This window comes from Wolffia australiana, chromosome 11 (assembly GCF_029677425.1).
Source record: "Wolffia australiana isolate 7733 chromosome 11, ASM2967742v1".
Lineage (NCBI taxonomy): Eukaryota > Viridiplantae > Streptophyta > Magnoliopsida > Alismatales > Araceae > Wolffia > Wolffia australiana.
In genome coordinates this window covers 13,801,933-13,817,192 of record NC_135845.1, presented here as the reverse complement: position 1 = coordinate 13,817,192, position 15,260 = coordinate 13,801,933, and the positions used below count along the sequence as shown (strand labels likewise).

General features: G+C 44.9%; 1 protein-coding gene and 1 pseudogene across 15 annotated transcripts; one reads left to right on the top strand and one right to left on the bottom strand.

The window, feature by feature from the left end:
- Positions 1–235: 235 nt before the first annotated feature.
- On the top strand, positions 236–7,188 carry LOC144709264 (F-box protein At5g52880-like). Of its 14 annotated transcripts, XR_013582981.1 has the most exons (10): positions 236–495; positions 1,290–1,444; positions 1,608–1,695; positions 1,763–1,881; positions 1,973–2,127; positions 2,820–2,946; positions 4,609–4,711; positions 6,152–6,216; positions 6,485–6,564; positions 6,888–7,188. XR_013582981.1 is itself a non-coding variant. In XM_078582755.1 (7 exons), exons 1-6 carry the CDS (start codon positions 308–310, stop codon positions 2,940–2,942), a joined length of 828 nt encoding a protein of 275 aa, XP_078438881.1. In that variant the 5' UTR covers positions 236–307; the 3' UTR covers positions 2,943–2,946; positions 6,888–7,188. The 14 variants fall into 14 exon arrangements, 5 of the variants coding, with proteins under 5 accessions (XP_078438881.1, XP_078438879.1, XP_078438880.1 ...); XR_013582979.1 differs by lacking the exon at positions 4,609–4,711; XR_013582983.1 differs by lacking the exon at positions 6,485–6,564.
- A 565-nt stretch (positions 7,189–7,753) lies between these two features.
- Positions 7,754–14,887, bottom strand: LOC144709266 (uncharacterized; annotated as a pseudogene). Its single transcript, XR_013582988.1, has 4 exons — positions 14,576–14,887; positions 14,371–14,485; positions 13,587–13,723; positions 7,754–7,972 (listed from the first exon to the last, which is right to left on the bottom strand). The product of XR_013582988.1 is annotated as an uncharacterized LOC144709266 (transcript).
- Positions 14,888–15,260: the final 373 nt, after the last annotated feature.

The window sequence follows — 15,260 nt, the reverse complement described above, 5'->3', positions numbered from 1 at the left end:
GGCCCCTTATTTCGTCACAGTCACAGTCACCGTCACGTCATCCATCACGTTGCCGTCACTGTGACGGGTGACTTGATGAATAACACCTACCCCCAACAAATGAATAACAACTATGATTTCTTTATCATATCCAGTCGTCTGAGTGAGATCAACAAAGAGACGATGACGGATGACGTAGATGACGAGCATTCATCATCGTCATCGTTGCAGGTGCCTATCAATACGAGCACGTCTTCAATTTGGGGCTAATCTGCCATTCGGCACTCCACTACGAGCAAGAATTCGTCGGAGTTTGATCGATTGATCGATGGGAGATGGAGCGATGGCGAGATACGAAGGATTAGGCATTCGAGAAGCGCTTCGCCGTTCATATGATTACGCTGGAGCTTGTACCGAGCTTGGATTTGTTATGCGGGGAGCGTACTCCAAGCTCCCGAAGAATTTGCAGCTCGCTGTTTTCCAGGACACTCTTTCAGCTTTCCGCCTCCTTCCAGAGTGAGCACCTGGTCTTTTTATTCGTAATTTGAGTGATTTTATCTTGTTCTTGTGTTTTGGTGTCGAATTTCTATCATCTTGAGGTTAAAGCCGTATTTTTTTCGCTGACTGATGAGTGTGGGCGAACTTTCAGGAAATTATTTGATGGTGGTTGCTTCTTGTTTTGCTATATGAGCGTCGCTTGCCTTTTCAAATTTCAACTAGCGTTTGGGTGGTTGTAAAATTCAATTTGAATTTCAGACTCAGGAATAGTTGTAATTTCTGAGATTAATCAGTCGCATTGATCTCTTAAAAATGGAGAGCGTACTGCATCAGAGCAACGCATCCTTCATACGTTAGACATTTGACCTGTTCACCAGAGATGGTGATCGATTCGGGGGGTATTTTCATTCGTTTCCGGTGTTAGGTAGAGGTATTTTGATCTTCCCCCTCTTGAATGAGTTTCCTTTTAAATAGTCGTAACTCTCCGTTTAAGAAGCGAGGCCAAGAAGAATGAATTAAAGTTGAAGTTTTGCATGGCTTATCGCCCTCTTCTCATCCTCTTCATCCTGACTTGTGGAAGTCGAAATCCACTATTCCCTGATAGTAACTGTTAGGTTCTTATCTTGGATACCTGCAATTATCTTTAATGACCAACCCATATCGTGTAAAATAAATCAAGTATTTTGATCGTGGAGATGAAGTTACTATTCATTTTAGCATGATATGCGAGTTATTTGTTCACTGTTGCTTATCTGGTAATAGTATTTCAAAGAAATGTAGACATCTTTTCTTGGCTAAATACTGTGAAATAGTGTGCAGACAAGTGCTGGTTTATCATCTGCGCATGCCCTTCATCAAGCTTCGGAAGCTTCTTTGCCTAAGCAAAGAAAGGCAGCAGCCACTTCAGAGTTCAGGCGCGCAGTCGTTTCTCAAAAGCGCCGATGCAGAGTTCAAGAAGAAGATGAAGGTTAAAAAGCCTTTATGTTTATCTCTCCTATTTGTATATAGTCAATTGTGATGGTGCAAAACCATCTATGTTGACCCATACTTATATAACTCAATGTCTTTCCTTTCTCCATAGAGTGAATTTTCCATTTCTCGTGAAAGTAACTTATGGTTTTCTATTTTAGGATCAAGACAATTGCCTGAAGATATCATGGTTAATATCTTCAGCTACCTGGACCTGAAATCTTTGGCTTGTGCTAGCTTGGTGAGCAGGTATTCAACTGTCATGTTTCAGATTACGACAGAACAAAAAAAGAGAATTAAATAAAACTCTTCTCAGGCTGTGGAACTCTGCAGCAAATGACTACTCTCTTTGGGGATTACAGTACTCTCTTCATTTCGGTGACTATGAAAGCACAAAAGAATCTCTCAAAGCTTCTTTTAAGCAGAAATATATGGGTATGTTTTATTATCATCATCTAGATTTAGGTGGATCATTTTAATATTTATATCACTCAGTAGCACTTCTGAGGGCATTTCACTACCGTAGGTTGTGGATTGTGGAAATCTAGTTCGCTGAGAGTATACTGCACACATTGCGGATCTATAATGTGGGCAACCAGTCTATGTAAAAATACTGCACATAGGTGTTCAAGGTTTGTGATCCAACAACGGCCAAGATTGAAGTCAATCTCACCCAATGAGGTATCTAGATTTCCCGATCAATTACAAAGTTTGAAATATCGAACAGAATTATAACTTCGTAGGATTTCTGAAACGTGGACACGGATAATATGAAATATGCTGGTGCATGATCTCATTGAGTTCTCTAAAAGACCTGAATGAGATTTTGATAGAATTTGTCGTCTGAGTATATGTGAAATCACTCAGTAAATTGGACGTTCGTGAGAGGCTTCTGAATAAATTGGACGAAGCATTCGTCACAGCCGCTGATGCATGACATTGAGGACAACGGGGATGGACAATTACAAATCGTTGGTGACATCGTCATCAGTGTCCACCCTCCAAATGTTTTAAAGAATTCCCTCAATTTCAGTGTCATCATCAACAATGGTAGATGACTGAGTTGATAATTTATTTCCTAGAATTTTTCCAATTTGACAGTTGATCTTGATGGAAAGCATCAACTATACCAATTATGTACTAAATGTCAACATCATAGTCAACAACCTAAATCCTAATGTCATGCTTGAAAAAGTCTCCTTTCATTCATGATTACCACTGTATTGTGGTATTTGTACCAATGATTGCATAAAATTCAATTTCTCCACCATTGCAAATAATCTAACATATCTCACATTCCGAAGTATTTAAAGCTTAAATTGCAGTTGAGTGATATTTATTTGATCCAATGAATATGTTTATCTCCAATTCAGATCGTCAAATACATATTGGGAGACCCCGGACTGGAAGATTCTGATAGCAGTGACAGTGATTCTGATGAGTTCCTTCACACACTTCCAAGGCTGTGGGCACTCCCAAGCCTCTCTGGCCAATAGCGCGGTAACAATTACTTATTTTCTTCTTTTGTTTCATATTAATCATAGTTGTACGAGAGTTGTAATTATCTTTGTTAGTAATACTCATTTATAAATAATAACAGAGAGAGAATTGTGGCCCGAGATGAAGAGAATTTAGAGAGAGAGAATGGGAGGAGAGGAGGATGTTGAATAAGAAAAGAGAATGATGATCTGTTGATAATATATAAAACAATGATGGCATGAAATAGAAACTATTCATGGCCGGAGATGGATGTCACTTCTTCTGGGCCAGCCCACTGACTGAAACAGCCCTCTCTCCATCTCTCTCTCTCTCTCTCTCTCTCTCTCTCTACTGGGTGAAATTGTGATCATTCTGCCATTTCCATCCATCTCTCTCTATTAGATGGAACTTTGCTGTTCTCTTTGAACATCCCCAAAAAATGGTGGATCGTCAGGATGCCATCCTTCATGCCCTTATAAACCAATATGATACAAGATTCTTCACGTCAAGAAGATTGCTGCCTCTCCTGGCAGTCCTCCCCTCAGAAACAACCTTGTTTTGAGTGGTCATATTTTCTATATCACAGTGAGGAGCCTTCCTCATTTTGTCTTCCTCTTGGACCCGCATTCCCTTCTGAAGTGCCAAATGAAATCCTCTAAGGCGACATCCGTCAATATCGCATGGGCAAAGTGACATTCAAAGAAAAGGTGGGTGCAGACTTTGTCGTCCCTTGAGCACGCAATGCATTATATTGAGGTGTCAAGAAACATTCTCGTTTAGAGAGCTCGTGTCACAAGTTAATGCCTAATCAGCCATCTTCATAAAATTTGCACCTTATGGGGAAATTTTGTTTCAGGGGAAATCTTCATAAAAGCTGATGGTTTGTCAATTCTCTGTCAATCCCTACTGGCATTTCGAATCAAAAAGGAGGGGCCTCTCCACTCCCAGGAATGTTATGTCTTCCTCAAAGGAGAAATAGAGACTATTATGAAGATTAATCACTAACTTCCAAAATTTTGGCACACTCTCTTTTGGCACCCCTCTAATCTTCCTCCGACCTTAATCACTAACTTCCAAAATTTGGTCCAGAGCCATCTCGTCAATGGCAGGTCTATGTAGCACGTAGGTGATGTCCTGATGGTTGTCCTCAAGGCATCAGAGCATTGTGCCTCAGCTGACAGCCCAAACCCCACATAATTGCAGATTTAGCTGTGTTGATCTATAAACCCAAAGAATCAACATGCATGGTTTACGATGTGGATAGGTTCATCACATAATCCATGGAGCTTTCCAGAAGGAATGTGATTTCTTTTATGTATTGGATTAATGGAATGCCTCTTGGGTAGATCGCCATTTGGAAACTCCTCTATCGGCCATGTGCGCATGCTTGAATGGTACGTTTTGACATGGCGTCCACTGCTAAGCCTAGCAATATGTTAGGCTACCTTGGATCACATATAAAAGAAAGTATGGAAGAGGACAGAGAGAAGAAGATGGATGAATCTGCACGTGGGACTACACTTGGGTCCGCAAGTGTGGAGTGGATATAAGCCAAGGCTGCAACTGCCCCGGGTAGTAAGTAACTACCCGGGCTAGGATCAAGGACTTCTTGCTCCTATATAAGGAAGCCTCTCGGGAATGGAGAGGGGATCAGTCATTTGACAAAGAACTTGGAGATCGCAGGTGTTGCTGAGTTTGGCTGCATCCAGCTGGAGAGCTCAAGGAGGCGCTATGTATCTGAGATCTTCCTCTCTGTCTGACGAATTGTAATCGCTGCCCTATCGATGTGAGTCTTTTCTATCTTTTTCAAGAATCTGTTTCTTGATTTAGTTAGATCTATATCACAATTCTGGTGCTAAGGGCTATCCATGCTTGACTTCTTTTTGCATGATAGGATCTTGGAGGGTAGTTTCATCATGTTAGCCCACAGGGGCATTTCAGTCATTTAGTTATTGCTGTATTTCCTTTAAATAGGGATGCCCTCCTAAAAGGAGAGCAGCGAATAAGTAGATTGAAGTGAGGTCTTCTTGTCTCCCCTCTCCTCGTCTAGGTCTGGTCTCCCTCTCTCCATCAACAATCCCCTGCCCTCGTCATCGTCTCTACTTCACCATGTCTTCAGGCGGCTCGTCCTCGGCCGATCCCTACCCCCTCTGCTCAGCCTCCTCTCGGATCCTTCCCGTTTCACCTCTCAACCCCGGGAACTTACACCTCCCTCGTCCTCTACCCTTCTTCAGTTACGAGCCTGGATCTAGGTTAGTATCATTGCATATGGATCCAAACCCCCTTAGGCCACCCAATAACTAAGACCAATGAAGAAATTGGAATTCATTCACTGCTCCACCAATTCCATACAACCACAAAAAGTCATAGAGGAGGCTTTAATATGCCTTCACAATGTCCATTTTTCACATGATGCCCATAGTTCCTTGTCACTACTCTGCCGTCCACCAACTCCTAGATCTCACCGAATAAGAACACTAGAAAATTGTGTATACATAGTCCCATCTCCATTTAACTCATTGATAGACTCCCTCACCTCTTCTGCTAAGAAAGTCATCACAAGAGCTCCAGCTGTGCCCCAACATATTCCTGGTTCCTCCTGTGCAACTTCTATATTTATGCTGATGTCCAAATTCCTTTCGGAATCTGATAAAATAAATATGCATTAGCATCATCCTCTTTCAGCCAAAATTGTCGCAAATATTATCTCCAATACAACTACATTTTCATAACTTCCTCCTTTCTTCCTCCAATAAACTACATGTCTTCCAGGCCATCTATTTGCAATGCATCTCTCCACCACTGGTTCCTCCCATCCCAAATTTGCTTCCTAAGCCTAATTAGAATATGTCCTAGTCCTACAAGTTTCATGGTTAACCTCATCATTGTCACACCAGAGGGTGACAACATCTACAACATCACCTCTTTTTCAAAACCCTTCTCTTGCCTTGTCTATTTTGAAATATGTGGACGTGCTCATGTTGCCTCCCAAGGTGGAGAGATCGTTGCGTCAAATATGAGACTGCCTAGCCATAGAGATCATCGTCTACGACAATATAGATACCATAGACCCCGCCCTAGGTACAACGAATTTCCTCCTTGAGAGCATGTTAACCAAGAAAGATAACCAGAAATTGAATTGATAGAATAGATAATTTCCTTTCGCATTATTTCATAAGATCAAATATCTTTTCTCAAATATGTTACCATTTCTCATTGACATCAGGTTAAAACAAGAAAGCCGCCAAAATCAATTCGACGGGAATAAACAAGTTCCCAACTGGTTGCTTTGTAAGATCAAATAATACAGATTTTTCTTGTCCTCATTTCAATGAATTCTCGTAGCAGAGTATTAAATCGTCTTTGAACAAAAAAGATAGATAGATGGATTGATAAGTTTAACTTTTGGTAAGATTTAGGTTTTTGAAAACACACTGATCTTGATTCAGACAGGAAGATGCCAACAGTCAGCATGATCCCATAACTATGAAATGAATTGTGGAGAGAGTACGAATCAGAGGTTTTCTCAAGAAATTTATAAAATATTGTATGAATTCAGGAGGGCCCCCCAAATCCAGGATCTATTCCGGAGTTACGTTCAGAAATGTGAACCACTTACTATCCCCAAATGTATCAAATGTAAGTTTATCTCAGCCTCAAGGAGTCTAAAATATCACCATATCCATGAAGGAAAAAGAAATTACTCTCATATATGTCAGAGCAAAGTAATAGGTACGTTGTAGGAAAGGATGAATCTCTTGATTGATTGCCCTTCCAGAACCAAATCAAGATTCGTACCATAATCATTTGGGCAAATACTACGAAAGAGCATGAACTTTCGTTTTTGTCAGCCGGGCAGCATGAACTTTCATGCTTGTTCAAAAAATAGCACGAACCAATAAGAGGCGTCTTCTTTTTTTGTCAGCGACGGTCAACTGCTGACGTGGCTTCCACCGTGGCAGCCAGGTGTACTCCACGATGGCATCCATGTCTCCGGCCGTCGCCGACGCCGCCCGTCTTCTTCTTCCTCTTCTTCTTCTTCTTCTTCTTCTTCTTCTTCTTAAAGACGCGCGGCGTCGGCGGTTTGAAGACGGGCGGCGTCGGCGGCCGGAGAGGGGCGGCGTCAGCGGCCGGAGACGGGCGGCGGCGGCGGCGGTGGCGGCCGGAGACGGGCGGTGTCGACGGCCAGAGAAGGGCGGCGTCGGAGGCTGGAGACGCGCGGCGGCGGCAGCCGGAGAGGGGCGGCGCCGCAGCCGGAGACGCACGGCGCGGCGGCGGCCGGAGACGGGCGGCGCCGGCGGCCGGAGACGTCGGCGGCGGCGCTGGAGACGGGCGGCGTCGGCGGACAGAGACGGGCGGCGGCGGGGGACGGAGACGGGCGACGGCCGGAGACGGGCAGCGTCGGCGGATGGAGACGGGAGGCAGCGGGAGACAGAGACGGACGGCGGCGGCAGCGGACGGAGACGGGCGGCGGCGGCGGCGGCGGACGGAGACAGGCGGCGGCGTCGGCGGTGGCCGGAGACGTGGATGCCACTGTGGAGTCCACCTGGCTGCCACGGTGGAAGCCACGTCAGCAGTTGACTGTCGCTGACAAAAAAAGAAGACGCCACTTGGCGTCTTCTTATTGGTTCGTGCTATTTTTTGAACAAGCATGAAAGTTCATGCTGCCCGGCTGACAAAAACGAAAGTTCATGCTCTTTCGTAATATTTCCCCAAATCATATTCATATGAGCACTGAAATTATCTTAATCAAGAATGTTAATGCGAACCAATGTATCCAAATCAAGAGAGATTAAGAGAATAGAGGACAAAAATAAAGAGACGGGTAGGGCAAAAAAATTACTTAGAGATAATGCAAGTTAAGCAAGGAAAACGTTGAACGCTAAAATGAGAGAGTAAGAGATTGATTGAGAGAGAAAGAGACAGAAAGAGGAGAGGGAGGGAGAAAAATCATCTTACAACTACGTAAAAAACTTTTCTTTGAGATCAGGTTTAAAGGAGTATAGTTCGTATGTATTGGTCAAGTTTTGTATTGAACAGTTCGCACCTGCAAAAAATCCCAAAAAGTATTGATTAATGCATCATAGTTCATCCAATATATTAAGAATCCAGAAATGAATACTTTCTTCGTGGAGCACATATTATTCATAAGCTTACTTATCCACTATTTTTTTTTGAAATTTTGAACTGTGATCACATGCCCATACTGTGGTCACCAACAAGGACTTCCCAGGTGGTCACTCATCCTGGTACTGCTCTCGCCCAAGCACGCTTAACTTCGGAGTTCTAGTGTGCTGATAATAGTGCAACTTATCCACTATTTTAGAAGGCTAGCATTTGAAGAGCAGATCAAAAGGGTACATTAGACCGGTGAACTTCAACACATAGTTTCGTTATATTTTTTATATTCATCAAGTCTCCTTTACCTGATGCGAGCAGCAGCTGGATTTTTTGGGACCAAGGCCGTACAAGCTTCAACTAAATTTGAAGGACTTTATGCAGGAATATTAAAATTGTTTAGAAAGATTACCGGAAGACATACATGTTTTTTTATGTTTTTCTTTTAGAATGAAACTTTAATATAGGAAAATATGAAAAGCATTAGCTGGTTTGAAATAGGGACCTTTCTTCAATAAAATTTAAAACTGAAAACCAAAAGGAAGATAAAACTAAAAAAACCAAATATTATACCAGACATGCTTAGGGTGAGAAAAATGACAATAAACTGCTGGATATCTGATACGATCCACGGACGCGTTTATGAACACCGGAAGCCCAGGAAGCCAGATCAGCCCATTGGCCCATCTGCAAGACTAGCTTAAGGAGCACGATGGAAGAAGGGAACAACATCAAGATTCAACGTATGGGTTCTTCCTCATTCTCATCCTCTTCCCTTGTCGCCTGCTCTTCCATTGACCTTGCCGGCGTGCCCTCTGCAGAAGTTCTTCCCTACGATCGCGGTGGCGTCATCTCTCGGGAACTGCGACCTAGCTCTTCCGGCCTTCCCTCTATCCCTTTTCCCCCTTTGCCTTGACTAGATTGGAAATCAGTTGTCTATCTCTCTCGGCATCGACGAAGCCCAGAGACGAGATTCCTTTCTAAACCTGTTCAGGATTATTGTTGGATTCTTATCAGTATCGTTGGTTTCTTATCAGTGACATCAGAGCCACTCGTTCCTCCGACGTCAGCATGCCCAAGAAGAAATCAGTCGCCGGTGAAACCAAGCGTTTGTCCAAGGGAGCGGTCAAGGAATTGGAAACCAGTGTGACCGACCTGCAAGCTTGCATGATGAAGAGAGCCACACCCGCAGATGTCCAAGCGATATGCGCTGAACAAACGATGATGAGGATGACGACTCCGACCACGAGGATCAGAGATTCCAGAAGGAAACTGAAAATGAGGCTGACAAAAACATGACCCTGGCTTTCATATCCCACAAATCGGCTCTGGGCACGACGTCACGAAGAACCCAACAATCGTTGCGCCTACGAGGCACTCTTGGAGGACACGATGTGGAAGTGTTCATAGACACTGGAGTAACAGACAGTTTCATTCAGCTGCAACACGCCCGAGACTTAAAGTTATCGTTCCACCCTATCGCTCCATATGACATCCGCCTCGGAGACAACCGCACCATTAGGGGAGAGTCGCACTGCCCTCAGGTGCCCTTATGTCTCCAAGGACATCTCATAGTGACCGACCTCCTACCGGTTCAAGGGCTCTGTGTCGATGTCATCCTGGAATTCGATTGGCTTGCTCCTTAGGGTGGACTTAGGCCCACTGGGGCTTACTGTTGCTGCGTTTTCAGGTGGACGGGGTTTGGCACATGCTGGAAGGCAACCTGGGAACCAGCCGACTCACGGAGACCTGCCCACGCAATGATCCAAGGCTGAAGGGATCTCCGCACCCCAACCTCCAGTTGATGATGGCACCTCCGGCTCTCCATGCGCGCACCCCAAACCGGGGTCTTCAGGAGGCGAGGGGGACCATCTCATCGCTCTGCAATAGCGGTTCCCAACTGTGTTCGCGGCATCCTACGTAGCTCCTCCATCACGACCACTGGATCATCGAATCATCCTCAAACCAGGTACGGGGCCTGTGAACTGTAGACCCTATCGTTACTCACATTTACAGAAAAACGAGCTGGAGAAACTTGTCGCCAAGCAATTGGCCACTGGTATCATCAGATCGTCCTGCAGCCCTTATTCCAGCCCGACTCTATTGGTCAAGAAGAAAAGACAACAGCTGGTGTTTCTGTGTGGATTGCAGAGCATTGAACAAGATCACCTTACCCAACTGTTTTCCAATCCCAGTCGTCGAAGAGCTACTCGAAGAGCTTCATGGCATGTCTACATTCACCAAGCTAGATTTGAAGTCTGGCTACCATCAAATCTGAATGCGCGAGGAAGATATAGAGAAGACCGCGTTTCACACACATCAAGGCCACTATGAGTATGTGGTGATGCCATTCGGATTGACCAATCTCCCGCAACATTCCAAGCTATGATGAACTTAATCTTCCAACCATTCTTACGGCCATTTGTCCTGGTATTCTTCGATGACATTCTCAGTTATAGCAAAAGCATCACTGAGCACACTCAGCACATGCATCAAGCCCTTGAGGTTCTCGCACAACATCACCTGCACATCAGCTCCAAGAAATGTTTCTTCTACCAAGCTCATCTGGAGTATTTGGGCCACTGGGTATCCGCCGACGGAGTCACTACCGATGCAGGGAAGGTGGCAGCCATCTCCTCTTGGCCCATACTGCAAACTGTCCGAGAATTGCAGGGTTTTTTGGGCCTGGCAGGGTACTACCGTTGCTTCGTAGCAGGCTATGCTATGTTGGCTTGGCCCAGCTGCTGAAAAAGGGGAAATTTGTATGGACTGATTCTACCGAAGAAGCATTTAAGCGCTCAAAAGAGCTCTCTCCACCGCTCCAGTGCTGGCTCTGCCAGATTTTTCTGAGGAATTCGTCTTGGAGACAGATGCATCTGGGGTAGGCGAGGGCGGGGTCCTCATGCAACACAACAGACCTGTTAGGAAATGGGTGGTGTGGCCTATTAGGCCCACTAGACCATTAGCCCACTAAGGGTTCCTTCCCTTAGTCCCACATGGGATAAATTACTCATACTCTCTCTCAGTCCTATATAAAAGCATGTATGCCTTCCTTTGAAAGATAACTAAGAGCTTTCCATCTTCTCTTTTTAACAAGACCCATTGATTTTCTACAGCGAAGCTTTACCACCCACGACAAGCTCCAAATCCGCTTATGAGCGAGAACTGATTGCAATTGTATGGGCAGTTCGCAAATGGCGGCATTATTTACTTTTCCAGCATTTCATTATCCGAACCGACCAATGCAGCCTTAAGCACCTTTTTGATCAGAGAGAGGTTCATGGGGAGTACACCCGTTTATTGACCAAACTGCTGGATTTTCGCTTTTCTATTCAATACGAGGGGAAATACAACAAAGTGACTGATGCGCTGTCTCGTCTACCTTTCGGGGAAACCCTCCGGGATTCCATCTCCGTCAGTTCGTGGCTCGATTTGGATGCCATCCGTCAAGAGGTTTATCAAGACCAAGTTTTACAAGCAATCGTCCAAGCGGCGCAGAAAGATGCGTCACTCCCACCCCACTATTCCTGGGTAGAGGGGCACTTGCTTCATGATGGGAGGTTGGTTCTTCCCCGCTCTTCTCCTTACGCTCACTGAATCTTGCAGGAATTTCATGATGGCAAAATTGGCGGGCATGCGGGACTCCTCAAGACATACCTGCGCAGTAATCAACAATTCTATTGGTCCGGCATGAAGCGCGATACCAAAACGTGCGTCAACGCTTGCTCCTGTTTCCAGCAGTTCAAGTCGTCATCACTCGCCTCTGCTGGGCTAATCCAGCCATTGCCCATCCCGACACAAATCTGGAAAGACATCTCCGTGGACTTCATAGGGTCTTCTAAATTCCGAGGGGTTCGATTGTATCTTCGTGGTGGTGGATAGGCTCAGCAAATATGGCCATTTCATCGCCATGTGACATCCCTTCACCGCGAAAGAGGTGGCTGTCAAGTTTATTCAGGAGGTGATTCGGCTACATGGTATTCTACAATCCATTGTTTCGGATCACGACAGCACTTTCATGAGCACCTTCTGGAACAACCTCCATTCTTTACAAGGCACCACCCTCAAACACAGTTCTGCATATCATCTGCAGACGGATCGGCAGACAGAGGTCATCAACCGCGGTTTGGAGGCGTATTTACGATGTTTCGCAGGGGATCAACTCCGGAAATGGAGCACTTATCTTCTGTGGACAGAATTGAGCTAAAATATATCCCACCATTGTCCGGCCTCAAAACATCAGCGTGCAGCAGCCTGTAGGAATAAGGACCAACTGTGCAGCAGCCAGTAGGAAACACTTGAAGATCTGGAAGGGCAGCTCGAGGCCAAGGTAGACCTGCAAAGCCCATCGGATAGGCAACACTTGTTGCAAGTCTCAGAGGCGTTGAAGGCCAAGGAAGAGGCCTGCTCGATCGTGCAACGGAAGGTCAAAGAGATAGAGAGTAAATTGAGGGAGCAACAACAATCGACGATGTACATGGTGAAGGATCTCTAGTGCGTGCTCAATGAGAGGGAAATCAGAGAACATCTTCTCGAACAAAAGTGCATCAATGGTCTTCAGTGGAAACTCGAGGAAATCTATCAACACCGATAGATCATGGCGTAAAGAGGAGGAAAAATACAAGTACACGAAGGAGTAGAAGTACAGGAGGGCGCCTCTTATACTTCTTCTACTCCTTGTACTTGTACTTCTCCTCCTCTTTGTGCCGTGATCAATCGGTGTCCATAGATTTCCTCGAGTTTCCACTGAAGACCATTGATACACTTTTGTTCGAGAGGATGTTCTCTGCTTTCCCTCTCGTTGAGCATGCAGTTGAGATCCTTCACCATGTACATCGTCGATTGTTGTTGCTCCCTCAATTTACTCTCTATCTCTTTGACCTTCCATTGCATGGTCGAACATGCATCTTTCTTGGCCTTCAACGCCTCTGAGACTCGCAGCAAGTGTTGCCTATCCGACAAGCTTTGCAGGTCCACCTTGGCTTGGAGCTTCCCTTCCGCATCTTCAAGTTTTTCTTACAGGCTGCTACACAGTTGGTCCTTATTCCTTAGCTTGAACATTGATGACCTCAACACCGACCTCAAAACATCACTGTTCTGCACTGTGTATGGACGAGACCCTCCCACCATTGTCCGGTATGGGACCCCACCCTCGCCCATTGATGACCTTGACAAATTGCTTCAAGAGCGAGATACAATGCTCGACAACTTGACCTTGTCGGCGTTCCCTCTGCAGAAGTTCTTCCCTGCGATCACGATGGGGTCGTCTCTCCAGAACTGCGACCTAGCTCTCCCGGCCTTCCCTCTATCCCTTTTCCCTCTTTCCCTTGACTAGACTGGAAATGAGTTGTCTATCTCTCTCGGCATCAACAAAGCCCAGAGACGATTTTCCTTTCTAAACCTGTTCAGGATTATTGTTGGATTCTTATTGGTTTCTTATTAATATCCCAAATGGAACCAAAATGCATAGTTATTTTGTCCACTATATAGTTCCCAAAACAGAGGCATATCCAATAGTTTATTGACAAAGAGATTGCTCTCACATGTATGAAAGATTCGTGTAATCCCCTTGATCAAAGTAATACAGAGGATTCTTCATCACATACTCCACGTAAATGTTGTAAATATATCTCAAACTCTCCCGAAGATCTCCACATTTTGGACGAGTGACTAAGATAATCTACATCAAAGAATTGAAAAATCCAACGAATAATGTCGCACCAGAATAAATAAGATAAAATAGATAAATCCTTTATACGAAGAATAATTAAATAGATCATACACAAGAAGAAAAGAAGGTCAAGAAAAAAAGATATCCATGGATAAAACCACTCTGCTTAGCCAGATAATCATTCAACAATAGCTCGTTATCCAATTGTAAAGATCAATTTGAATAAATTTGATGGGATTTTCATGAAGACCAATAAGATTTTTATACAAAATCCCTTTCTCAAGTACGTTTGTCACCAGTTTTCAATGAATTCAGCCAAATGACGAAGTACAACAATGAATTCAACAGTTTTATACATGTTCGAAATACAAAATCCCATCTAATGAAAAAATACAAAAAAAAAGAGAGACGACTACAAAAAATACAAGATCAAGAAGTAAAGATATGCACAGGTTCTGCATTTTTGTTTTCCAGATAAAGATTCAAAAAACACGGTTAGCTCATTTTAAAGATCAATGCCAAGAAAAATTTTCCGGGTTTTGCTACAAGCCAAAATACCCCTCTAATTTACTTTTGCAACCAGATTTCAATGAAATCGGCATTGTAACAAACATATCCCCGAGAGGAGAAAATGTCAATCAAAAGATAAGACAAACCTTAATCCCCGATGGACTCTCCATGAAGCTCAACTTGTAGGTGTTCGTGCGGAAGCCATGGAAAGATCATCCTTGCCCAGGAAGAAGGGGCACTCCTAGGCTCCCCTTTTCCGCACTGCATCAAAAACCAACAAAAAAGACGCAATCAAACAAGGCAAAAAAAAAAACGATCCGACAGCATCACTCCATCAAAATCAAGCCCAACCTTATTGGATCCAGCTTTGTGGTGAACGATTTGAGGGAGAAGAGAAGGCCGAACATGAGTTTGTGGTCTTGATGCGAGTCCAGGGTCTTCAGCAGGCGATGCCATTCCCGGTAGAGAAGACATTCTCCATTGCGATTGAAGAAGTACATCATGAACGTGTTGTTACCCAGAAGGCCCGTACCAGTTCCTGCCGGCGCTAATAGAGATGGGTTCGATTCCGCCGATCCCCCGAAGAACTGCATCTCCTCCTCTCCCTGGCCGATCCCTAATTGCAAAAAACCACGCTTTGATCTGCTGAAATTAAGAATGAACAGGTTTAAGTACCCTAAATTTATAGTGCAGGGACGCGGACGGGACGGTTTTTTCGTACTGGAATTGGATGAAAATCCTTACTGAAATTCATCCCCGGACGAACGTACACCACGGTTTTCCTTAGGGTTTGACGGTCTCGGCCCGGTCCGGTTTTCTGGCATGGACCTAAACCTTATCTGAAGTTCGGTCCAGTTCCGGTCAGGTCTTGTTCGGTCCCGGTCCGGTCCGGTCCGGTACGGAGGGTGGCGGAGGAGAATGGGGGTGGTGACGGCGTTGTGCGCGCGGAGCAGCAGCGATGAGTGCTTCGGGCGGGTGATGGGAAGGGAGACGGGGAGGGGGATGGGTAGTGCGTGGGACAGAGTCCGGTCCGGTC

Excerpts from the sequence above, each read along its gene's own strand:
- LOC144709264 (XM_078582755.1), top strand. The coding sequence starts at position 308 with ATGGGAGATGGAGCGATGGCGAGATACGAAGGATTAGGCATTCGAGAA. Across the intron at positions 1,882-1,972 it reads TTTTAAGCAGAAATATATGG|GTTGTGGATTGTGGAAATCT; the intron begins GTATGTTTTATT and ends TCACTACCGTAG. Across the intron at positions 2,128-2,819 it reads AGTCAATCTCACCCAATGAG|ATCGTCAAATACATATTGGG; the intron begins GTATCTAGATTT and ends TCTCCAATTCAG.